This window comes from Haliotis rufescens, unplaced genomic scaffold, assembly GCF_023055435.1.
Source record: "Haliotis rufescens isolate VD_foot unplaced genomic scaffold, xgHalRufe1.0.p SCAF_41, whole genome shotgun sequence".
Lineage (NCBI taxonomy): Eukaryota > Metazoa > Mollusca > Gastropoda > Lepetellida > Haliotidae > Haliotis > Haliotis rufescens.
In genome coordinates, this window is record NW_025964124.1 from 1,493,158 (window position 1) to 1,520,328 (window position 27,171).

The following is a 27,171-nucleotide window of genomic DNA, read 5'->3' on the forward strand; positions in this document are numbered from 1 at the left end:
AAGGGATACAGCAATGAGGCTATAGATCAGTGAGGAAGTAAGTGTTACGGCAATGAGGCTATAGATCAGGGAGGAAGTAAGGGGTACAGCAATGAGGCTATAGATTAGCGAGGAGGAAAGGGATACAGCAATGAGGCTATAGATCAGTGATGAAGTAAGTGTTACGGCAATGAGGCTATAGATCAGGGAGGAAGTAAGGGGTACAGCAATGAGGCTATAGATTAGCGAGGAGGAAAGGGATACAGCAATGAGGCTATAGATCAGTGATGAAGTAAGTGGTACAGCAATGAGGCTATAGATCAGGGAGGAAGTAAGGGGTACAGCAATGAGGCTATAGATCAGTGATGAAGTAAGGGGTACAGCAATGAGGCTATGGATCAGTGATGAAGTAAGTGTTACGGCAATGAGGCTATAGATCAGGGAGGAAGTAAGTGGTACAGCAATGAGGCTATAGATCAGGGAGGAAGTAAGTGGTACAGCAATGAGGCTATAGATCAGGGAGGAAGTAAGTGGTACGGCAATGAGGCTATAGATCAGGGAGGAAGTAAGTGGTACAGCAATGAGGCTGTAGATCAGGGAGGAAGTAAAGGGAACAGCAATGAGGCTATAGATCAGGGAGGAAGTAAGGGATACAGCAATGAGGCTATAGATCAGTGAGGAAGTAAGTGGTATAGCAATAATGCTATAGATCAGTGAGGAAGTAAGGGGTACAGCAATGAGGCTATAGATCAGCGAGGAATAAGGGATACAGCAATGAGGCTATAGATCAGTGATGAAGTAAGGGGTACAGCAATGAGGCTATAGATCAGTAAGGAAGTAAGTGGTACAGCAATGAGGCTGTAGATAAGGGAGGAAGTAAGGGTTACAGCAATGAGGCTATAGATCAGCGAGGAAGTAAGGGATACAGCAAAGAGGCTATAGATCAGCGAGGAAGTAAGTGGTACAGCAAAGAGGCTATAGATCAGTGAGGAAGTAAGGGGTACAGCAATGAGGCTATAGATCAGTGAGGAAGTAAGTGGTACAGCAATGAGGCTATAGATCAGTGAGGAAGTAAGGGATACAGCAATGAGGCTATAGATCAGCGAGGAAGTAAGGGGTACAGCAATGAGGCTATAGATCAGTGATGAAGTAAGTGGTACAGCAATGAGGCTATAGATCAGGGAGGAAGTAAGGGGTACAGCAATGAGCCTATAGATCAGTGAGGAAGTAAGGGATACAGCAATGAGGCTATAGATCAGTGAGGAAGTAAGGGATACAGCAATGAGGCTATAGATCATGGAGGAAGTAAGGGGTACAGCAATGAGGCTATAGATCACACGACAAGGCACGCTCAGGTGTCTGAAACGCTTAAGTGCATAGCTTCTGTTGAGAAAAAAAGTACGTGTATCACTTGCAGGCAACCGTATCAGCTGACACAGCGTCCCGGCCGTATCTGTACATCAGTAGCGACACCTCCACCTCGTGGAGGAACAGGTGCACATCGATAATCAACCCCCCACGTACTGTAGAGCAGTAACGTCGCGTCCAACATTATTGAACTTATGTAGCGACGTGCATGCACGAGTGTGTGTGTGTGTGTGTGTGTGGCTGTTTGTACTAGTCCGGACTAATGCCGATTTTATAGTGCTAGTCTACTGAGATACCATGCCTCAGTTAAAACATTAATACCCTACTTCAATTCAATTCAATTCGGTTTATTTTCGTAAGTGTAGGCCATCGGCCCATAGTTACATTTGTATTACAATGGACGTGATGTACACAGCTGTTATTGTTGTCACAATAATGTACTACGAAGTGACATCGCTTGATAGATATAGATAGCTAGACGTTCAATTAATTTACAATCAGTTGTAGACATAATGATATTAAATTTTTGTATGGTCGGATATTCATAAAATGTCTGTGGTAAGTGATCCATGCGTATCTTGTTATAACCGGAGCAAACTAACAAAAAATGAAACTCGTCCTCCACATACCCAGCATTACAAACACAACATAGTCTTCTGTTACGTGGGGTATCAGCATATCTCCCAGTTTCAACACACAGCTGATGCGAAAAACATCTAAACCGAGCTAGCGCCACTCTCAATTTACTGACGGTCATACAGCTAAGATACAACTCTGTACCAAACGATACCTTGAATAGAGAATACGAGAAAGATTTACTACCCTTTACCAGAAGACTATGCCAATCCTGTTCATAACTACATTTCAGACGCGACATAAATTCTGTCAAAAACGAATGAGGATGACTTATACACTGGTTTTCCCATACAGAGCCAAAACCCAAACGGAACAATACAAATTTACATTTTGATACCCAATTAATTTTACCATTACTTTCTGCCTGAAGCATCATATAATAACATTTCTTTGGAAAGCGACAATCGGACATACTCAATAACCTTATCCAATAGCCAATAACTCTTTTGTATGCATAAATATATAATGGATAGCGCCCACATTCACCTCGAACCATGTTGTTGGGTGTTGACGATTTGACACCTAGAAAGCGCTTGCATGCCAATGTATGTATAGTTTCCATTTCATCATTCTGGTGTAGACCCCAGACTTCGGAACCATAGAGCAAAATTGGGACTATTTTCATATCAAATATTTTAAAATATAAGTCATATCGAAGAGGATGTTTTTTTATCAATGACTTTAAAATTCCAAACATTGCTTTTTTTACTTAGAAACAGTATAATGACTCCGATCTGACCAGCCCGTTAATTTCGAGCGTCAGGCAGGATAACAACAAGTACCAGCTTTTAACGTCTTTTTGGACGCGGGCGGATGTCGAACCCCTGACCCTTCGCTGTCCAGGCGGACGCTCTACCACTAGACCACGGAGGCGGCCCCTACAGTAGAACACATGACACGCAGTACGTCACACAGCTATACAGTTTTTTTGCACTGATCACAGTATCTTTGGTCTTGTAGAGATAGGGAACAACTGCACCAAGGCAAGCATTCAGACCATGTTCCCCGAGTACAGTGTCTACACAACTATAGAGAGTATAACTACCGAGGGGGCGTGTCTGTGTGTGTTCACACTTCACTGTTACATGGTCTGCGCCGTGTTATCACTGACTACACAGACATGCTATTTCTGTTATTTGATAAGAGCATATTTAGTCTCATACGTAATTTACTTATTGGTTTTGTATATATCCATCCTGTAAATACTTCAGTAATGACAGACAATAGAATCCATAAGGGTATAGAGTACTGAGATAAATGCTGTGCTATATGAACATCCAGAGTGCGAAATTATTCCTCCTGGCGACTATAATGCACGGTGTGGTAATTTGAAAGATTTTATTATCGACGACAACAACAGATTTATTACATGTTTAGACGACATGGAGTATGTATCGGACGTATTTGACGTGCCCCGCAGTAGGCGAGATGATGTGTGAAATGAATAAGGGAGGGATCTGCAGACTTTTGTTGTACGTTTTCTGTCCATATTATTTATAAATTCACAATTTGCTGGGGGTAAGGAAGGATCATTTACTTGTTTTAAGGAGAGTGACGCTAGTTTGGTGGATTATGCACTTTGGTCAACTAGCTTTTTTGACAACATTCCTACTTTAGCAAACATACTCGCTTTGAATCAGATCACTTTCCTATCATACTTACCCTCCATGGATGTGATAGACAGGTCGATAATGTTAATGAAATGCATGTTAATAATATTCCTAGATATACATGGAGAAATGAAATATGTGATGCCTTTAAACATAGTGTTTCTGAGTCATTGTCTGCACTTGACATGGATGGGTTTATGCATTTATTGTCTTTGAATGGTGATTTAGTTGTTGAAGCTTTGACTAATGCTGCACCTAATGGTTCTATTTCATGCGGATTACTTTCTAGAGATAGAAAATCAAAACGTACATCTGGAGAAAAATGGTGCGATAGAGGCGGTGAGGATATGAAGACTAAAAAGTTTAATGTATCAGACAAGTTTAGAGTCACTGGTGGTAAGGGGATTCTTTCTTAATAGTCTACATTAAGGAATAGTTACAGGTATTTATGCAGGAAGAAGAGATGAGAATACGAAGAGACTTGTGTTCGTGAACTTGTAGACAGTAGTGGAGATAGTAAAACATTCTGGATAAAGACATGTGCATTGACAAACAAGGCAAGTTGTAATCCTGTTTCCAATAAGATTTGCAAAGAAGAATGGTTTGATTATTTTAAGAATAGTTTAAACCACACTAATATACTTGTGGAATCGGATATCATTGAGCAGGTAGATTATGTTATTAATAACCACAATTAACAATTGTGTGATTATCTGTACTGATGATGATGTAAATGATATTCTAAAAGGAGATATTACACTGGCAGAGATCGAATCATCCATAAGAGATCTGAAGCAGGGTAAAGCTGCAGGACCAGATGGTATAAAAGCTGAGGTGTTAGTGATGTATACTATTTTGTCAACGGGAAACTTTCCTTCCGAATGGGCTGAGAGTGTTATTGTACTACTCCATAAAAAGGAAGCTTTGACTGAGTTGATAATTATAGAGCCAAATCTTTGATGGATATTTTTGGGAAGTTATTCTCCTCTATTCTAAATGCGCGTCTTAAACGGTTTTCTGATCACTTTAACATTATACCTGAGACGCAGGCAGGTTTTAGGAAAGGTTATTGCACAACAGATAATATTTTCACTTTGCAATGTCTTGTACAAAAGTATTCATCTAATAGTGGCGGACGTTTTTTATTTATGAAGACTTCAAGAAAACTTTTGATTCTGTTAATCGGAAATTACTTTGGTATTCAATAATGAATAAAGGCGTTCATGGTAAATTATTCTCTGTACTGAGAAATATATATTCAAATAGATAAGCAGCTGTAAGAGTATCCAACACTACTATTACTGATTATTTTGATAGTTTAATTTAGTGGAGTCAGACAAGGTTGTATTATCAGCCCACTTTTATTTGCAATGTTTATTTCAGAATTTCAATCCATGATGGAAGATGCAGATGTAACAGGTATATTCACAGGTGTAGACTATTTGGAACTAGTGTTATTATTGTATGGTGATGATTTATGTAATTTTCATGACAGTGTTATTGGTTTGTAAAAAAGGATTTATGTAAATGTTGTAAATCATGGGGCTTACAGATAAATAGGGATAAGACAGAGGTCTTAGTGTCCTATTAGTTTTTCGAAATGGTGGTTATTTATGACATAATAAGAAGTGGTATTTTGATGGAGAGCTACTAAAGACATCAACTTGTCATAATTATTTAGGGATTATGTTTTCTACTAGGTTGTCATGGACAGTGTGTACAAATACTCTCGTTTCAAAAGCCAGTAAAGCCCTGTTTGTTAGTAAGCAATTACAGCATAAATACCAAAATATTCCTGTCAATATGTTATCTAAGTTGTTTGATTGTAAAATAAAACTTATTTTAGTTTTGGGGGGCGGAGGTGTGGGGCTTCCAACAAAGAGCTGTTATTGAAAGATTTCATAATATTATTTTGTAAATATGTATTGTGTGTTGGTACACATGTACCGAGTAGTGCAGCTTTAGCCCACTGCGGTAGACATGTACTTTATATAGATGACTACCAAACATGTGTAAAGTACTGGTGTAAATTGTTAGGAACGTCAGATGATCGTTATCCAAGATAATGTTACCTACTTATTAAGAAGTGAGATTCAACAGGAAGGCAGGCATGAACATCTTGTGTAAGATTGTTGTTCTACACGTATGGTGTCGGATATGCACGGGCTAGTCAAGATATTGGTGATATTTCATATTTTCTGTCGATGTTCAGACAGAGATTAGAAGATTGTGAAAAACGAAATATTTTTAGTATTATCAATGATTCAAACGACTTGTACATTATAAGAATATTAAGTCATTGTCGACTGTTGAATATTATGTTACAAACATCAATGTCAGGGAATTAAGAAGATGTATATGTTTGTTGAGATTGCATGAACTGCTCTTGCGTTGTAATATCAGATGTAAAGAAGCTATAACTGTTAACCGAACTTGTAGGATGTGTAATACTAATAACATTGAAGATGAACTCCATTTCATATTTGACTGAGAGGCATATGTATTGTTGAGAAATAAGTTCATATTGCATATGACATACGGCATCAAACGTTTGTAAATTTCACAAATTACTTACTTATAATGATGTGTCAGTCCTTAACAAATTAAATGTGCTACGTTTGTTAAAGAAGCTCTGAAATGTAAATATGAACTCTGTAGGAAGCATATTGTGTCATCTACCGCCTAATTGCCATATATATATATATATATATGATATTGTTGTATCAACTGTGCACATGGGTCTACAACCTTATGATGGTCTACTGGACTAGTCTAGGTTGTGATGGTCCACTAGACTAGTCTAGGTTGTGATGGTCTACTGGACTAGTATAGGTTGTGATGGTCTACGGGGCTAGTATAGGTTGTGATGGTCTACTGAACTAGTCTAGGTTGTGATGGTCTACAGGACTAGTCTAGGTTGTGATGGTCTACTGGACTAGTATAGGTTGTGATGGTCTACTGGACTAGTCTAGGTTGTGAAGGTCTACTGGACTAGTCTAGATTGTGATGGTCTACTGGACTAGTCTAGGTTGTGATGGTCTACTGGACTAGTCTAGGTTGTGATGGTCTACTGGACTAGTCTAGGTTGTGATGGCCTACTGGACTAGTCTAGGTTGTGATGATCTACTGGACTAGTCTAGGTTGTGATGGTCTACTGGACTAGTATAGGTTGTGATGGTCTACGGGGCTAGTATAGGTTGTGATGGTCTACTGAACTAGTCTAGGTTGTGATGGTCTACAGGACTAGTCTAGGTTGTGATGGTCTACTGGACTAGTCTAGGTTGTGATGGTCTACTGGACTAGTCTAGGTTGTGAAGGTCTACTGGACTAGTCTAGGTTGTGATGGTCTACTGGACTAGTCTAGGTTGTGATGGTCTACTGGACTAGTCTAGGTTGTGATGGTCTACTGGACTAGTCTAGGTTGTGATGGCCTACTGGACTAGTCTAGGTTGTGATGATCTACTGGACTAGTCTAGGTTGTGATGGTCTACTGGACTAGTCTAGGTTGTGATGGTCTACTGGACTAGTCTAGGTTGTGATGGTCTAATGGACTAGTCTAGGTTGTGATGGTCTACTGGACTAGTCTAGGTTGTGATGGTCTACTGGACTAGTCTAGGTTGTGATGGTCTACTGGACTAGTCTAGGTTGTGATGGTCTACTGGACTAGTCTAGGTTGTGATGGTCTACTGGACTAGTCTAGGTTGTGATGGTCCACTAGACTAGTCTAGGTTGTGATGGTCTACTGGACTAGTATAGGTTGTGATGGTCTACTGGACTAGTCTAGGTTGTGATGGTCTACTGGACTAGTCTAGGTTGTGATGGTCTACTGGACTAGTCTAGGTTGTGATGGTCTACAGGACTAGTCTAGGTTGTGATGGTCTACTGGACTAGTCTAGGTTGTGATGGTCTACTGGACTAGTATAGGTTGTGATGGTCCACTAGACTAGTCTAGGTTGTGATGGTCTACTGGACTAGTATAGGTTGTGATGGTCTACTGGACTAGTCTAGGTTGTGATGGTCTACTGGACTAGTCTAGGTTGTGATGGTCTACTGGACTAGTCTAGGTTGTGATGGTCTAATGGACTAGTCTAGGGTGTGCTGGTCCACTGGACTAGTATAGGTTGTGTTGTCTACTGGACTAGTCTAGGTTATTTCAACGGTGAGGAAACAAATATAAGCACTTCTTTTAGCCGTAGTGTGACAATGGACATTCTGCCATGATACTTTAGAACATTACGCCCTTATTTTGTTTAAATATTTATTTAGTTAATTTCTACCAGGAAATAACTTGAAATTCAGCACAGTGACTTCAAACACCTCAAATGAAAACAATGCAAACTGAAAACTGATTTATTTCAAACATATATTTTTTCAAAACTACATTCAATAAACATGATCTCGTATTGTGAGTACTACCTCAAAACAATACCACCCATGTTACTTAAACACATGAAGGTACAGGTCAACCTACTCAGGAAGACGGTCAACTGTGTTTCAGTAAGCACACAAACATAGTCAAACACAAGACAAACTGCTGTCATGGTCTAACTGTCTTTATCATGGAGTCGTGTTTCATAAGCAAGGTAAATCAAGTATATATTTTTTTTTTGACAGACATAATGTGAAGTTGGTTTTAATTGGACTTAAACTTGACACCAAATGTTTAGATTTTCATAAACTCCAACAAATTTCAATGGTGCCTTGGAGTCATTACGTCCAATCCCCATTAAGGGTGTACTGGTTTTGGAGAGGGACAGCGGGAGTCCAGGGGTTAAAGTTTTCGCTCGTCACTCCGAATGCCTGGGTTCGATTCCCTACATGAGAACAATGCGTGAAGCGCATTTCCGGTGTCCCCCGCCGTGATTTTGCTGAAGTAAATTTCAAACGGCGTAAAACACTACTCACTTAGAGGGAAAGTACGTTCGAGGTGTGACTTGTTCCTTCAATCAATCCAGCGTGGTCCAGATAAGCAGTGTCTTGACGCGTTTGTTGGGAGCAACTATTGTCTACAGCGATATAGTCCTTAAAATGAAGCGGGTCGGTTTTCAGGATAACAAGGAGGTATTTAACCAAAAGATAATATTTGTGTATGTATAGTTGATCTGATTAACATAATGCGTACAGAGCCATGTATCACATATAAAATAAAACATATTGGTGAAAAATAAATGATATATACTTGGTGCCTGGTTACCGACCCTGGGGCCAGTCGCACGCCTTAATCTGGTCGTTAAACACCAGACCCGCCGGGCAAGACATCACAACACCGTTACCATGGGCACACGAGATGAACTTGCTAGCCTCACTATGTGGGAAGCGTTGTCCGTTGTTGGTGGAGTTGCAAGGGTCGGAGGTTGACGTAGCGGCGGAGGCGTGGGAGCAAGTGGAGTGATGGTCGTTCCAGGTGAGGCCGTCAGGACAGGGCTTGACCCACGCTCGGCCCCACACGTCGCACTGGACATACTTTGACTGGTCGCTTTGATAGGGGAAGTAGAACTGCCCTCGCGCCAGGTTCGCGGCTGTGCACACGTCTTGAACGTTGCTAGGGAGACGAGACGAGTTGCCTCCCCCTAGGGCCTCGTGACCGCAACTCTCGGTGTTCTCGTTGTAGGTCTCGTTGCTCGGGCATTGGGTGATGTACATTTTGCCTGTGACATCACAGCGGATGAACTTTGTCAGGTCCGATGGATGGGGATGCGTGGACACAACACCGGTCCGGCAGGGATTAGTCACGTGATTCCAGGTGTCTGGATGGGAGATAAGAGGGAGACGGTAAGGGAGTGTTACGTCAATGTTATACAATATGAAGGGATAACTCACGTGTTTCCAGATGTCTGCATGGGAGATAGAGGGATGCTGTATTTGTTTGTTTGTTTGTTTGTTTGTTTTGTTTCACGCCGCACTCAGCAATATTCCAGCTATATGACGGCGGTCTGTATGTAAGCGAGTCTGGACCAGACAATCCAGTGATAAACATCATGAGCATCGATCCACGCAATCGGGATACGATGACATGCACCAACCAAGTCAGCGAGCCTAACCACCCGATCCCGTTAGTCGCCTCTTACATCAGGCATATGTAGAGCAGCAGCCCAGAGCACTTTGGTCAAACGAACAAGGTACCAATATCCGAACACAGGAACATTTACTGTGTAACCCAACATATTCATATATGGATGTCTGCCGGGGACCCCTGCTGCGTGTGGCCCTGGCCCCCCAAAATAAGGGGCCATTCAAGGGCTGGATCAAACATTGGAGGTACCACATGAAAGTAAGTGTAAATGAACTGGTTCATCTCACAGAGTACAGAATGGGCCACACCAGACAAATCTTCCTCTGCATAAGGCTTAAACATGGGAGGTATCACATGGAACCAACATAAAATGAACTATTACACTCTACTTATTACAAAATACCCATTGCCAGACAAATCATTTTCTGCATAAGGCCCGCCAGACACACCCTCACCCCACCCCACACAGTTGACCCTCTGTAATCCCAGTGTGTATAATGAAACATAGGAGGCAGAAGAGCATTGGACATCAGCTCTGAGAGTCAACAGATGGTCAAATTTATGTTTTGTTCTTAAAGATGGAAGGATTTTATTGAGATTAAAATCACGTATTTATAAAATTAGGTCTCTGAATACTAGTATTGATATCATAGGTTAGGCCTATCGTTGAAATGTAATGATAACGGCATGAATCTGATTCTTGTGAATATATATCTCATGAGCTATGAAGTCCTCAAAGCTTGCTATAGCCTGATAGCTTGGCTATGGATTTCTGCAAACCCAAACAAGCTTAGGTAGTCCTCAAAGCCTGCTATAAGAATGGTTAATGATAGTCCCTAATACCATTTGGAAATCTCTTGGTGATAATTGTGTTAAAAAACCTATGATCTCCGTTTATTTAGCAAGTTTTATCATCAAAAAAGCTGAATTCCGGCCTGATCTGGGCTGCCGGTCTAATGGTCGCCTTTTACAGCAAGCATATAGTCGCCTTTTACAGCAAGCATATAGTCGCCTTTTACAGCAAGCATATAGTCGCCTTTTACAGCAAGCATATGGTCGCCTTTTACATCTGGCATATAGTCGCTTTTTACAGCAAGCACATAGTCGCCTTTTACATCTGGCATATAGTCGCCTTTTACAGCAAGCATATAGTCGCCTTTTACAGCAAGCATACAGTCGCCTTTTACAGCAAGCATATAGTCGCCTTTTACAGCAAGCATATAGCGCATGGAAGACCGACCTAGCTACAGCAGTGCATGGAAGTCTGACCTAGTTACAGCAGTGCAGGGAAGACTGACCTAGTAACAGCAGTGCATGGAAGACTGACCTAGTTACAGCAGTGCATGGAAGACTGACCTAGTTACAGCAGTGCATGGAAAACTGACCTAGTTACAGCAGTGCATGGAAAACTGACCTAGCTACAGCAGCGCATGGAAGACTGACCTAGTTACAGCAGTGCAGGGAAGACTGACCTAATTACAGCAGTGCATGGAAGACTGACCTAGTTACAGCAGTGCATGGAAGACTGACCTAGTTACAGCAGTGCATGGAAGACTGACCTAGTTACAGCAGTGCATGGAAGACTGACCTAGTTACAGCAGTGCATGGAAGACTGACCTAGGTACAGCAGTGCATGGAAGACTGACCTAGTTACAGCAGTGCATGGAAGACTGACCTAGTAACAGCAGTGCATGGAAGACTGACCTAGTAACAGCAGTGCATGGAAGACTGACCTAGTTACAGCAGTGCATGGAAAACTGACCTAGCTACAGCAGCGCATGGGAGACTGACCTAGTAACAGCAGCGCATGGAAGACTGACCTAGTAACAGCAGTGCATGGAAAACTGACCTAGTAACAGCAGTGCATGGAAGACTGACCTAGTAACAGCAGTGCATGGAAGACTGACCTCGTAACAGCAGTGCATGGAAGACTGACCTAGTTACAGCAGTGCATGGAAGACTGACCTAGTTACAGCAGTGCATGGAAGGCTGACCTAGTTACAGCAGTGCATGGAAGACTGACCTAGTTACAGCAGTGCATGGAAGACTGACCTAGTTACAGCAATGCATGGAAGACTGACCTAGTTACAGCAGTGCATGGAAGACTTGACCTAGTTACAGCAGTGCATGGAAGACTGACCTAGTTACAGCAATGCATGGAAGACTGACCTTGACACAGGAGGTTGTTGTAGCGGCTCTCTCTGAGATCCCCCTCCGTACACGTCCGCTCTGTCTGCCCCACCCGACACACCACCTCGACTCCTGAAACATGACTTCAAGTTATACTGTGTTGTACACTGTACCATCAAGTCTATATGTGTTGTACACTGTACCATCAAGTCTATATGTGTTGTACACTGTACCATCAAGTCTATATGTGTTGTACACTGTACCATCAAGTCTATATGTGTTGTACACTGTACCATCAAGTCTATATGTGTTGTACACTGTACCAACAAGTCTATATGTGTTGTACATTGTACCATCAAGTCTATATGTGTTGTACACTGTACCATCAAGTCTATATGTGTTGTACACTGTACCATCAAGTCTATATGTGTTGTACACTGTACCATCAAGTCTATATGTGTTGTACACTGTACCATCAAGTCTATATGTGTTGTACACTGTACCATCAAGTCTATATGTGTTGTACACTGTACCAACAAGTCTATATGAGTTGTACACTGTACCATCAAGTCCTTATGTGTTGTACACTGTATCATCAAGTATATATGTGTTGTACACTGTACCATCAAGTCTATGTTTACTGTACACTGTACCATCAAGTCTATATGTGTTGTACACTGTACCATCAAGTCTATATGTGTTGTACACTGTACCATCAAGTCTATATGTGTTGTACACTGTACCATCAGTCTGTATGTGTTGTACGCTGTACCATCAAGTCTATATGTGTTGTACACTGTACCATCAAGTCTATATGTGTTGTACACTGTACCATCAAGTCTATATGTGTTGTACATTGTGCCATCAAGTATATATGTGTTGTACACTGTACCATCAAGTCTATATGTGTTGTACACTGTACCATCAAGTCTATATGTGTTGTACACTGTACCATCAAGTCTATATGTGTTGTACACTGTACCATCAAGTATATATGTGTTGTACACTGTGCCATCAAGTCTATGTTTACTGTACACTGTACCATCAAGTCTATATGTGTTGTACACTGTACCATCAAGTCTATATGTGTTGTACACTGTACCATCAAGTCTATATGTGTTGTACACTGTACCATCAAGTATATATGTGTTGTACACTGTACCATCAAGTCTATGTTTACTGTACACTGTACCATCAAGTTTATATGTGTTGTACACTGTACCATCAAGTCTATATGTGTTGTACACTGTAGCATCAAGTATATATGTGTTGTACACTGTACCATCAAGTCTATATATGTTGTAAACTGTACCATCAAGACTATATGTGTTGTACACTGTGCCATCAAGTCTATATGTGTTGTACGCTGTACCATCACGTCTATGTTTACTGTACACTGTACCATCAAGTCTACATGCAGGAACACTGTACCTACAAGTCTATATGTGTTGTACACTGTACCGACATGTCTATATGTGTTGTACACTGTACCATCAAGTCTATATGTGTTGTACACTGGGCCATCACAACTATGGTCGTATATTCACAGGCAAAAGACATAACCATCGGCGCATATCCACGTGTTATTTCCAGCTTACTTGTTGGTGCTGTGGTGATAGACACGTTGTAGGAAGCATGCGCACAGCGTGTGACGTCAGCAGCAGACACGGGGACACGTGATCCGATGACTGTAACGTAGAGTGGTCTCCCTTGACGTGTAGTGTTGAGGTAGATGACGGATGGCCTCCCCTCCCTTGCGTTGTCCCGCATGTCGAAGAAGGCGGGGCCGGGGCGGGGCGTGTTGTAGGAGGCGTAGATCTCCAGGCTGCCACAGTGAACCTCGGACCTCTATGACAACAAACAAAGTCTCGATAGACTGTTGTCACGTGCTTATCGGTCGCGTCTCTAAAACCACGGAGGATTCATGTGTGAAAGTCTTACACTTAGGATTCATCAACAAAAACACATGATAATGATATAAGCGAAATCTTACAATCGACTCACATACCCATCCACGAAACCAACCTCCCAAATCCACTCACTAAATCAACAACTCACTCACCAACTCAACCACTCACTCACTAATTCAACCACTCACTCACCAAATCAGCCACTCACTCACCAACTCAACCACTCAACCACTCACCAACTCAACCACTCACCCACTCACCAACTCAACCACTCACTCACTCACAACTCACCCACTCATCAACTCAACCACCCACTCACTCAACCACTCAACTACACACTCACTCACTAACTCAGCCACTCACACACTCACCAACTTAATCACTCACTCACTCACCAACTCAAACACTCACTCACTCACCAAGTCAACCACTCAGTCACCAACTCAACAACTAAACCACTCACCAACTCACTAAATCAAGCACTCACTCGCAAACTCGACCACTTACTCACATACTCAACCAATCACTCATTAACTCAACCACTTACTCACTAACTCAAACACTCACTCACTTACCCAACCACTCACTCACTCACTAACCCAACAAGTCACCCATTCAGCAACTCAACCACTCACTCGCTCACTCACTCACTCAATCACTCAATCACTCACTCACTCACTCACTCACTCACCAACTCAACCACTCACTCATTAACTCACTCACTCACTCACTAACTCATCCATTCACTCACTCACTAACTCGACCACTCACTCAAAAACTCAAAACTCACTCACTCAATAACCCAACCACTCACTCGCTCACCAACTCAACCACACACTCACTCACCAACTCAACCAATTCACTCACTCACCAACTCAACCACTCACTCACTCACCAACTCAACCACTCACTCACTCACCAACTCAAACACTCACTCACTCACAACCCTTACCACTCACTCACTCACCAACTCAAACACTCACTCACTCATCAACTCAACCACTCATTCACTCAATAACTCAACTACTCATTCACTCACAACTCAACCACTCACTCACTCACCAACTCAACCACTCAACCACTCACCATCTCAACCACTCACTCACTCACCAACTCAAATACTCACTCATTCACCAACTCAACCACTCACTCATTCACCAAATCAACCACTCACTCACTCACTCAACCACTCAGCCACTCACCAACTCAACCACTCACTCACTCACCAACTCAACCACTCACTCACTCACTCAATCACGCACTCAGCCACTCACTCAATCACTCACTCACCCACTCACTCACTCACTCACTCACTCACTCACTCACTCACTCACTCACTCACTCACTCACCCACTCACTCACTCACTCACGTACCCACTCACTCACTCATCTATGGACGTCAACCACCACGTACAAGCACTGTAACCTGGTTCTGATCCCCGTCAGATGTAGTCGTCGTGCTCCCGTTGGAGCCGCTGCTGCCGGTGGGGACTTGTGCCACGTAGATGTCGGTCACTGTCTGGTTCTCAGGGAGGACTTTCACCACTGAGATGTCGGTATCAGAGATAATCTTTGGAGCTGAAAGGGAACATCAAGGTCATTGCCCACCACGGAACGTCAACCCCTGTCCCCCTCATGATACAATACATTCACCAACACGTCCCCTGTCCCCCTCATGATACAATACATTCACCAACACGTCCCCTATCCCCCTCATGATACAATACATTCACCAACACGTCCCCTATCCCCCTCATGATACAATACATTCACCAACATGTCCCCTGTCCCCCTCATGATACAATACATTCACCAACATGTCCCCTGTCCCCCTCATGATACAATACATTCACCAACACATCCCCTGTCCCCCTCATGATACAATACATTCACCAACACGTCCCCTGTCCCCCTCATGATACAATACATTCACCAACACGTCCCCTGTCCCCCTCATGATACAATACATTCACCAACATGTCCCCTGTCCCCCTCATGATACAATACATTCACCAACATGTCCCCTGTCCCCCTCATGATACAATACATTCACCAACACATCCCCTGTCCCCCTCATGATACAATACATTCACCAACACGTCCCCTGTCCCCCTCATGATACAATACATTCACCAACACGTCCCCTGTCCCCCTCATGATACAATACATTCACCAACACGTCCCCTGTCCCCCTCATGATACAATACATTCACCAACACGTCCCCTGTCCCCCTCATGATACAATACATTCACCAACACGTCCCCTGTCCCCCTCATGACACAATACATTCACCAACACGTCAAGTTCCTTTTCATAGAGATGTCACAGACGTTCACTTAAATCACATAGATGACGTATTGGGAAACCATGGAAATACCAGCTCCAGTGCTTGTGGAATACCCTCAATGAAATGCTGACAAGCACGTTAAGGCTGCATCCCTGCTGGTCGAGTGACGTTCCACATCGTGTCTACATCCTCCTAGTCTAGGGGTGGTTAGGTAGCCTTTTAGTAAACGCGATCGCTCGTCCCGCAGAGGGCCTTTGTTCGATTCCCCACATCGTACAATGCCCATTTCTGGTGTAATCCGCCCTGAAATTGCTGGAATGGTGCAAAAAGCGACTTCAACCATACTCACTCACTCACTCACCACCCACTCAGCCACTCACTCAGCCACTCACTCACTCACTCACTCACTCACCTGAGCAGGAGCTGTCTTTCAGCTGATATAACAGAGAGTCGATCTCTAGGAAGTTGTTGAGGATAAACACATGAGTACAGTTAGGGCTGCTGGCGATGTTGGCCAGCTCGACGTCATTGACGTTGCCCACGCCAACAGAGAAGAAGGTGATGCCCTGGTCTCTCGCTGTCTGGGCAGCAGCAACTGTCAGCTGGCGTGCACTGGACGCGCCGTCGGTCAGCAGGATGGCCACTCTCTTCGCGTGTGGCCGAGCACCTGTTGTTGTGTTGAACAGGGTGGCGCCTGCTTCCTGGATGGCGCGGTCAGTCCTCGTGCCACTGCTACCTTTCCTGATTCTCGAGATGGACGATGTGAGAGCTGCTTTGGTGGTGAAGCTGTCGAACGTGATTATATCTCCAACAACAGTGGAGAACTCCAGAGCAGCGACGTGGATCTCGTCGTCATCTATGTTCAGGTCATCTATGACGTCATTGATGAAGGCCAACATCCGCCGGAAGTTTGTGGAAGAGACACTCCCAGACCCGTCAATGATGAATGCCAGATCCAGCTCAGTCTTACAGTCTGTAATAAAACACAACAATATGACATTGTGGATTCAGGGTTATGTGAGTGAGTGAGTGAGTGAGTGAGTGAGTGAGTGAGTGAGTGAGTGAGTGAGTGAGTGAGTGAGTGAGTGAGTGAGTGAGTGAGTGAGTGAGTGAGTGAGTGAGTGAGTGAGTGAGTGAGTGAGTGAGTGAGTGAGTGAGTGAGTGAGTGAGTGAGTGAGTGAGTGAGTGAGTGAGTGAGTGAGTGAGTGAGTGAGTGAGTGAGTGAGTGAGTGAGTGAGTGAGTGAGTGAGTGAGTGAGTGAGTGAGTGAGTGAGTGAGTGAGTGAGTGAGTGAGTGAGTGAGTGAGTGAGTGAGTGAGTGAGTGAGTGAGTGAGTGAGTGAGTGAGTGAGTGAGTGAGTGAGTGAGTGAGTGAGTGAGTGAGTGAGTGAGTGAGTGAGTGAGTGAGTGAGTGAGTGAGTGAGTGAGTGAGTGAGTGAGTGAGTGAGTGAGTGAGTGAGTGAGTGAGTGAGTGAGTGAGTGAGTGAGTGAGTGAGTGAGTGAGTGAGTGAGTGAGTGAGTGAGTGAGTGAGTGAGTGAGTGAGTGAGTGAGTGAGTGAGTGAGTGAGTGAGTGAGTGAGTGAGTGAGTGAGTGAGTGAGTGAGTGAGTGGTTTAACGCCTTTAACATTATTCCAGTTATATCACGGCGTGTCAGCTTAGAGTGGGAGGAAAGCCCGAAGTGATGCAGGTCTCAGACGTTTACCACTTCGGTGAAACCCACGCGTACGGGCATGGTGCTGACAAACATAGAAACATAATCGGGGCGAACCGGGATTCGAACCCACAGTCCCAAGGGACACAACTCTGCACTGGGCCACCCGTGACCCCGGGTTGTTACAGAGTAAACTAAAGTACAAACAATACACCGGATATTTGGGGATTATTGAAATAATGTGCATGAAAGAATTTTGGGAATATATGTAATGTGTATATGCTATTGAGAAATCAAAACTGTTTTTGTCAAAAGTGACGTTGATATCGTCAGATCATAGGTTTTCGGAAGGCCATGGTTCGGAAGGCCGTCATTAGTGAATGAGATGTTTTACAGTTGTTTATGTGATTAAAGAGAAAACTACGAATGTCACTTAAGCCTCCGAACACCCATACGCGGGGATACAAACATTTGTGTTTGAGAAGTAAAGTCAACACAAATATATGTCATATCTCATTGTAGTAGTACTTGATAAACGCAATACAAATCCAGCAGATACAAATTTCCTTACCCATCCCTGGTAAATTCCTGGCCTTTGTAACGAATGCCGCACGGTTGCCTCCAGTGCGCATGTACCGTGTCCAGAACGAGGCTTGAGAGGTTATGTCGGCTGGTGTGTCACGAGACCCGGATCGATATTTAATATACAGCGACGCAGCCAGGCCGGAATACAGGGGCTTCCTCAGGTCTTCCCATGTTGCATTGCGCCAGTCAATGTTAAACTCGGATTCGATGACGTCACATTCATCCCTTATGTAGTTGGAACACGTTCGTGTCAGATTGAACTTGTCTTCGTCGATCTGAAACAGTGGTAGGTGAGTGAGTGAGTGGGTTGGTGAGTGAGTGAGTGAGTGGGTTGGCGAGTGAGTTGGTTGGTGAGTGAGTGAGTGAGTGAGTGAGTGAGTGAGTGAGTGAGTGAGTGAGTACCATCTGTTGATGGAATGACGCGCTGTGGATCGAACCACAAACTTTCACTGACTTAGACGGACGCTCTATCCACTAGATCACTGAGTCAAATATATTCAACAACAAAAGTTTCTGTGACACCAATATTTTAGTAACAAGTAAAGTTTGGTTTTCAATATTGTAGTACATGTATGGAATCAAGTCAAAAAACGCAACTGCTACAGAAAAACATGCATTCCATGCAAAAGTTGACTTTAATGCAAGCCCCATGCATTTCATTACCCAAGAATGGATAAAAAAAACCATGTGCGTTAACGGGATACCATATGCATTGTTTAGCATCGTGCTGACAACAACCACTCAGAAAAACAACAAAATTACGCAATTATTTAACATTACGAAATGCCATGCCTGTCCGAAAGGGTGTTGTGTTGTGTTAAAAACAGTACCGGTGTTTGAGCAACCATATCGCAAATAAAATTTAATTCTGGCTCAAATTTGTTTCGTCTTGTTTGTTCCCAGATGATTGCTCTTCACAAACATAATGCTTTCTCCAACTAAACTGATTCTTATTTACTATACAGAAAATTTCTGGTGGGTGCTTAACTTTTTTTAGGTGTATATACTAAACCACAAACAGAGGTTGTACAGGAAATGCGGATAACGTTAAGATGATAAAAGATATGTGGATAATACCAAGAAATGATAACAGAGAAAACACTTGATAACAAGTGTGCATCGATTGTTTGATGACAACAATCCGTGTTTTTTTTAAAAACATCGAAAACAGGGTAGCCTCAAACCGAAAAAAAATACAAGTGTCAATAGCTTGTTGGGGCTCCATTAGCTTCCATATAGGCCGCAGATCGCAGTCTCATAGAGTCTACAAGTCTTTGGAAGAAGGCTTGGGGAATCCCGTTCCATTCCCGCACCAAAAAGACTTCCAGTTCCTGAAATGTATGTGGTTGCCTTGCTGCCTGATGACTCCCAATTGAAGTCTTCCGATCTCGTCCGGGACATGCTCATTTGGCGCCTTTGTCCGGTGCCAAAGATGGCCGGGGCATCACAGGAATGTTATTCACTTTGGGGAAGTCCTCAGAGACCCGTGCTGTATGGGGACGAGCGTTTTCTTGATGAAAGAGCTTGAGTTGAGTTTGACCCAGAAAGAGAGGTCTGAGGTGATTCCGAAGAACATCATCCCTGTACACGACAGCAGCCACATGGAGCACGTGTAGGGGGGTCCTGTGATGATAACTGAAGCCTCCCCACTCCATGATGTTTCCTCCTCCCCCCGGTCGGCCTGTAAGACACAGCAGTTAGCGTAACGCTCACGTCGCCTCCATATCATGATGCTTCCTCCTCCCCACCGGTCGGCCTGTAAGACACAGCAGTTAGCGTAACGCTCACGTCGCCTCCATATCATGATGCTTCCTCCTCCCCACCGGTCGGCCTGTAAGACACAGCAGTTAGCGTAACGCTCACGTCGCCTCCATATCATGATGCTTCCTCCTCCCACCGGTCGGCCTGTAAGACACAGCAGTTAGCGTAACGCTCACATCGCCTCCATATCATGATGCTTCCTCCTCCCCCGGTCGGCCTGTAAGACACAGCAGTTAGCGTAACGCTCACGTCGCCTCCATATCATGATGCTTCCTCCTCCCCACCGGTCGGCCTGTAAGACACAGCAGTTAGCGTAACGCTCACGTCGCCTCCATATCATGATGCTTCCTCCTCCCCACCGGTCGGCCTGTAAGACACAGCAGTTAGCGTAACGCTCACGTCGCCTCCATATCATGATGCTTCCTCCTCCCCCCGGCCGGCCTGTAAGAAACAGCAGTTAGCGTAACGCTCACGTCGCCTCCATATCATGATGCTTCCTCCTCCCCCCGGCCGGCCTGTAAGACACAGCAGTTAGCGTAACGCTCACGTCGCCTCCATATCATGATGCTTCCTCCTCCCCACCGGTCGGCCTGTAAGACACAGCAGTTAGCGTAACGCTCACGTCGCCTCCATATCATGATGCTTCCTCCTCCCCACCGGTCGGCCTGTAAGACACAGCAGTTAGCGTAACGCTCACGTCGCCTCCATATCATGATGCTTCCTCCTCCCCACCGGTCGGCCTGTAAGACACAGCAGTTAGCGTAACGCTCACGTCGCCTCCATATCATGATGCTTCCTCCTCCCCACCGGTCGGCCTGTAAGACACAGCAGTTAGCGTAACGCTCACGTCGCCTCCATATCATGATGCTTCCTCCTCCCCACCGGTCGGCCTGTAAGACACAGTAGTTAGCGTAACGCTCACGTCGCCTCCATATCATGATGTTTCCTCCTCCCCCGGTCGGCCTGTAAGACACAATAGTTAGCGTAACGCTCACGTCGCCTCCATATCATGATGCTTCCTCCTCCCCACCGGTCGGCCTGTAAGACACAGCAGTTAGCGTAACGCTCACGTCGCCTCCATATCATGATGCTTCCTCCTCCCCACCGGTCGGCATGTAAGACACAGCAGTTAGCGTAACGCTCACGTCGCCTCCATATCATGATGCTTCCTCCTCCCCACCGGTCGGCCTGTAAGACACAGCAGTTAGCGTAACGCTCACGTCGCCTCCATATCATGATGCTTCCTCCTCCCCACCGGTCGGCCTGTAAGACACAGCAGTTAGCGTAACGCTCACGTCGCCTCCATATCATGATGCTTCCTCCTCCCCCCGGCCGGCCTGTAAGACACAGCAGTTAGCGTAACGCTCACGTCGCCTCCATATCATGATGCTTCCTCCTCCCCACCGGTCGGCCTGTAAGACACAGCAGTTAGCGTAACGCTCACGTCGCCTCCATATCATGATGCTTCCTCCTCCCCCCCGGTCGGCCTGTAAGACACAGCAGTTAGCGTAACGCTCACGTCGCCTCCATATCATGATGCTTCCTCCTCCCCACCGGTCGGCCTGTAAGACACAGCAGTTAGCGTAACGCTCACGTCGCCTCCATATCATGATGCTTCCTCCTCCCCACCGGTCGGCCTGTAAGACACAGCAGTTAGCGTAACGCTCACGTCGCCTCCATATCATGATGCTTCCTCCTCCCCCGGTCGGCCTGTAAGACACAGCAGTTAGCGTAACGCTCACGTCGCCTCCATATCATGATGCTTCCTCCTCCCCACCGGTCGGCCTGTAAGACACAGCAGTTAGCGTAACGCTCACGTCGCCTCCATATCATGATGCTTCCTCCTCCCCCGGTCGGCCTGTAAGACACAGCAGTTAGCGTAACGCTCACGTCGCCTCCATATCATGATGCTTCCTCCTCCCCCGGTCGGCCTGTAAGACACAGCAGTTAGCGTAACGCTCACGTCGCCTCCATATCATGATGCTTCCTCCTCCCCCGGTCGGCCTGTAAGACACAGCAGTTAGCGTAACGCTCACGTCGCCTCCATATCATGATGCTTCCTCCTCCCCACCGGTCGGCCTGTAAGACACAGCAGTTAGCGTAACGCTCACGTCGCCTCCATATCATGATGCTTCCTCCGCCCCCGGTCGGCCTGTAAGACACAGTAGTTAGCGTAACGCTCACGTCGCCTCCATATCATGATGCTTCCTCCTCCCCCGGTCGGCCTGTAAGACACAGCAGTTAGCGTAACGCTCACGTCGCCTCCATATCATGATGCTTCCTCCTCCCCCGGTCGGCCTGTAAGACACAGCAGTTAGCGTAACGCTCACGTCGCCTCCATATCATGATGCTTCCTCCTTCCCCGGTCGGCCTGTAAGACACAGCAGTTAGCGTAACGCTCACGTCGCCTCCATATCATGATGCTTCCTCCTCCCCCGGTCGGCCTGTAAGACACAGCAGTTAGCGTAACGCTCACGTCGCCTCCATATCATGATGCTTCCTCCTCCCCACCGGTCGGCCTGTAAGACACAGCAGTTAGCGTAACGCTCACGTCGCCTCCATATCATGATGCTTCCTCCTCCCCCGGTCGGCATGTAAGACACAGCAGTTAGCGTAACGCTCACGTCGCCTCCATATCATGATGCTTCCTCCTCCCCACCGGTCGGCCTGTAAGACACAGAAGTTAGCGTAACGCTCACGTCGCCTCCATATCATGATGCTTTCTCCTTCCCCGGTCGGCCTGTAAGACACAGCAGTTAGCGTAACGCTCACGTCGCCTCCATATCATGATGCTTTCTCCTTCCCCGGTCGGCCTGTAAGACACAGCAGTTAGCGTAACGCTCACGTCGCCTCCATATCATGATGCTTCCTCCTCCCCACCGGTCAGCCTGTATGGGCTGTTGGGCCCACTGCAGACGTTGTTGGCGGTGACGTTAAGTGAGTATCGGCCCGACTTAAGGACGACATCTGATTCTCGCAGCTCTTAGGTGACAACGAATGACGTAGACGTTGAATGGTTGCAACTGTCTGTGTTGCTCGTCGCCGTCGGTCACGCAGATGTGTCACCCGGATGTTACGGTCCTGCCCGGGAGTCTTGACGAGGACGGTCTTGGACATTGCCTGTCTGTTGAGGCCTTGTGACCAATCTGGTGATGGTAGACACATGACATCCAAAGTGCCTCGCCTGTCAGTTGACGTTGATACCGATGGCAACACCTTTCTGGAGTTCAATTAATCGAACCATTTTTCCTGTCCTTTTTCAAAGTCGTGTGTGAAATGCTTGGTGTGTTTATATGGTGGCTTACAAAGGATGGACAAGGGGGAAATTACACGCATTTCTGCAGTGAGTGAGTGAGTGAGTGCCATCTGTTGATGGAATGACGCGGCTGTGGATCGAACCACAAACTTTCACTGACTTAGACGGACGTTCTATCCACTAGATCACTGAGTCAAATATATTCAACAACAAAAGTTCCTGTGACACCAATATTTTAGTGTATTTTTCAAACAAGTAAAGTTTGGTTTTCAATATTGTAGTACATGTATGGAATCAAGTCAAAAAACGCAACTGCTACAGAAAAACATGCATTCCATGCAAAAGTTGACTTTAATGCAAGCCCCATGCATTTCATTACCCAAGAATGGATAAAAAAAACCATGTGCGTTAATGGGATACCATATGCATTGTTTAGCATCGTGCTGACAACAACCGCTCAGAAAAACAACAAAATTACGCAATTATTTAACATTACGAAATGCCATGCCTGTCCGAAAGGGTGTTGTGTTGTGTTAAAAACAGTACCGGTGTTTGAGCAACCATATCGCAAATAAAATTTAATTCTGGCTCAAATTTGTTTCGTTTTGTTTGTTCCCAGATGATTGCTCTTCACAAACATAATGCTTTCTCCAACTAAACTGATTCTTATTTACTATACAGAAAATTTCTGGTGGGTGCTTAACTTTTTTTAGGTGTATATACTAAACCACAAACAGAGGTTGTACAGGAAATGCGGATAACGTTAAGATGATAAAAGATATGTGGATAATACCAAGAAATGATAACAGAGAAAACACTTGATAACAAGTGTGCATCGATTGATTGATGACAACAATCCGTGGTTTTTTTTAAAACATCGAAAACAGGGTAGCCTCAAACCCCCCAAAAAATACAAGTGGCAATAGCTTGTTGGGGCTCCATTAGCTTCCATATAGGCCGCAGATCGCAGTCTCATAGAGTCTACAAGTCTTTGGAAGAAGGCTTGGGGAATCCCGTTCCATTCCCGCACCAAAAAGACTTCCAGTTCCTGAAGTGTATGTGGTTGCCTTGCTGCCTGATGACTCCCAATTGAAGTCTTCCGATCTCGTCCGGGACATGCTCATTTGGCGCCTTTGTCCGGTGCCAAAGATGGCCGGGGCATCACAGGAATGTTATTCACTTTGGGGAAGTCCTCAGAGACCCGTGCTGTATGGGGACGAGCGTTTTCTTGATGAAAGAGCTTGAGTTGAGTTTGACCCAGGAAGAGAGGTCTGAGGTGAATCCGAAGAACATCATCCCTGTACACGACAGCAGCCACATGGAGCACGTGTAGGGGGGTCCTGTGATGATAACTGAAGCCTCCCCACTCCATGATGTTTCCTCCTCCCCCCGGTCGGCCTGTAAGACACAGCAGTTAGCGTAACGCTCACGTCGCCTCCATATCATGATGCTTCCTCCTCCCCCGGTCGGCCTGTAAGACACAGCAGTTAGCGTAACGCTCACGTCGCCTCCATATCATGATGTTTCCTCCTCCCCCGGTCGGCCTGTAAGACACAGCAGTTAGCGTAACGCTCACGTCGCCTCCATATCATGATGTTTCCTCCTCCCCCGGTCGGCCTGTAAGACACAGCAGTTAGCGTAACGCTCACGTCGCCTCCATATCATGATGCTTCCTCCTCCCCCGGTCGGCCTGTAAGACACAGCAGTTAGCGTAACGCTCACGTCGCCTCCATATCATGATGTTTCCTCCTCCCCCGGTCGGCCTGTAAGACACAGCAGTTAGCGTAACGCTCACGTCGCCTCCATATCATGATGCTTCCTCCCCCCCGGTCGGCCTGTAAGACACAGCAGTTAGCGTAACGCTCACGTCGCCTCCATATCATGATGTTTCCTCCTCCCCACCGGTCGGCCTGTTAGGGCTGTTGGGCCCACTGCAGACGTTGTTGGCGGTGACGTTAAGTGAGTATCGGCCCGACTTAAGGACGACATCTGATTCTCGCAGCTCTTAGGTGACAACGAATGACGTAGACGTTGAATGGTTGCAACTGTCTGTGTTGCTCGTCGCCGTCGGTCACGCAGATGTGTCACCCGGATGTTACGGTCCTGCCCGGGAGTCTTGACGGGGACGGTCTTGGACATTGCCTGTCTGTTGAGGCCTTGTGACCAATCTGGTGATGGTAGACACATGACATCCAAAGTGCCTCGCCTGTCAGTTGACGTTGATACCGATGGCAACACCTTTCTGGAGTTCAATTAATCGAACCATTTTTCCTGTCCTTTTTCAAAGTCGTGTGTGAAATGCTTGGTGTGTTTATATGGTGGCTTACAAAGGATGGACAAGGGGGAAATTACACGCATTTCTGCACATAATTTGTCCTGCAAAAAACGCCAAACGAGACGACACAACTGCGTTCCTGCGAGGTGCTCAGACTAAATGATGTAAATAGTGAACAGTGTTTCTTCAAGGTGTCTTTGTATGTTGTATACCTTTCTTCTCACAAATTCCTATTCTGTGCATTTCACAAACAGAAAGCTTGACTTGTGGTTCTTTTGCGGTTGAGTACATGAACTAAAACGGGTTTTTTATTGACTTTAGTGGTTTGCAAGAATAGGTAAAAAAACATGAAGAAGTCCAGTGTCTGTCCTTCAGGATATAACGAGTTGCTACAGATAACCCTAATGAGATATACGCACGGCGGCGTTGAAATCAATAGACGTAATTTCTTGTAAATGCCAGCTTTAACACCCAACTCACCTGCCATACACCCCCGTGGTAGCCCCCACGGTACGTTATGGAATCTTCGCCATCGGATGTCTCCACGTAGGCAAGACGTCGCAGGAACAGACGGTCGTCCCCGAAGATGCATTTAGATCTGATCCTGTCTATAACGGCGTCGACGACGACCTTCCCATCAGCCCCGGGAGACATCGTCAGGTCCACCGCGAGGGCGACACCCATGACGGCAGCTGTCAGCATCAACCATGTCGTGGCACCCGTCATTGTGAAGTCTTGTAGTGGTGAGTCCTACCCGCCTTCTACCCCGGAGTGCTTGGTGCTGGGTTATATAACGGTAACCCGGATGTTCCGCGCGTGCCGCGTTCTCCTTAACAGGTATAAGTGTTGATTGCGAAATTGACTATTCTTAGAAGACATGTACTTTGAGATTGCATTACCTCCTGAAACACCTGTTTACGCAGAAAGTGTGGTCTGATCAGACTACGGGGACTTTACCCCAATGCATGTGTTGTACAAGGAAGAGATGACTCTCCTCAGGAAAGCATATTATTTACTATGTCAATATCATCGGATATGTTTGGACAGGTCCTTTGTGAATAACGCCGTTTCGACACCCCATGTCCCCACCCAATCGAGGACAACACTACACCATAACAATTCTTTATTGGTAGCATTCTCGGTACATGATGATTTCGTGGAAATAGAAGCGGCAAAAAACCTTATGTATTCATACGAAGTCAGTGATAAAACAGATGTAAAAAACAAGTCCGGTATGAATGCATCAATTTTAATTGGTTTCCCAGGTTGATTTCATCGTACATGATATATACAATGCAGGTAACTTCCGCACAGCCATCTTCTTGATGAAACTTTTCACTACGTTTTGTATTCTTTAAATGAGGCGTGACAAACACTCAAAATGGGTGAACATCAGTTGGTATACGTGGCCTTGTATGGCGCCCATGTGGTGTGTGTGTGAGCTAGAGACAGCTCTCCAAAGTCTCCACCTGTACAGATGGCTTGCGTAGGCAATCAGTCAAAGAGTTTGTTTAACGCGTTAGGGCAGCACGAGGTGTGGGAGAAGGTCCGCAGTGATGCAGGTTTGAGACAGAAGCCGACCAATATGGGGATTGGGTGGTCATTGTGACGTAGTGGGTGTGAGAAGTATGTTTGCAGTGACGCAGGTTGGAGACAGGAGCCGACCAATATGGGGATCGGGTGGTCATTGTGACGTAGTGTGAGAGGAAA

At 45.4% G+C, this 27,171-nt stretch overlaps 1 protein-coding gene across 1 annotated transcript; it reads right to left on the reverse strand.

Moving 5' to 3' along the window:
- Positions 1–7,929: 7,929 nt before the first annotated feature.
- LOC124119903 lies at positions 7,930–26,422 on the reverse strand. Its single transcript, XM_046482573.2, has 7 exons — positions 25,942–26,422; positions 18,156–18,444; positions 16,347–16,907; positions 15,061–15,224; positions 13,335–13,584; positions 11,776–11,868; positions 7,930–9,340 (listed from the first exon to the last, which is right to left on the reverse strand). The coding sequence occupies exons 1-7, from the start codon at positions 26,185–26,187 to the stop codon at positions 8,784–8,786; spliced, it is 2,160 nt and encodes a 719-aa protein (XP_046338529.2). The 5' UTR covers positions 26,188–26,422; the 3' UTR covers positions 7,930–8,783.
- Positions 26,423–27,171: the final 749 nt, after the last annotated feature.

What these genes read in the sequence shown, in the direction of transcription:
- LOC124119903 (XM_046482573.2), bottom strand. Translation starts at nt 26,187, where the DNA reads ATGACGGGTGCCACGACATGGTTGATGCTGACAGCTGCCGTCATGGGT. An exon ending in GAAAGACAGCTCCTGCTCAG is followed by an intron (nt 15,225 to 16,346) that starts GTGAGTGAGTGA and finishes GTTCCCTTTCAG; the next exon opens with CTCCAAAGATTATCTCTGAT. An exon ending in AGAACCAGGTTACAGTGCTT is followed by an intron (nt 13,585 to 15,060) that starts GTACGTGGTGGT and finishes TTGTTGTCATAG; the next exon opens with AGGTCCGAGGTTCACTGTGG.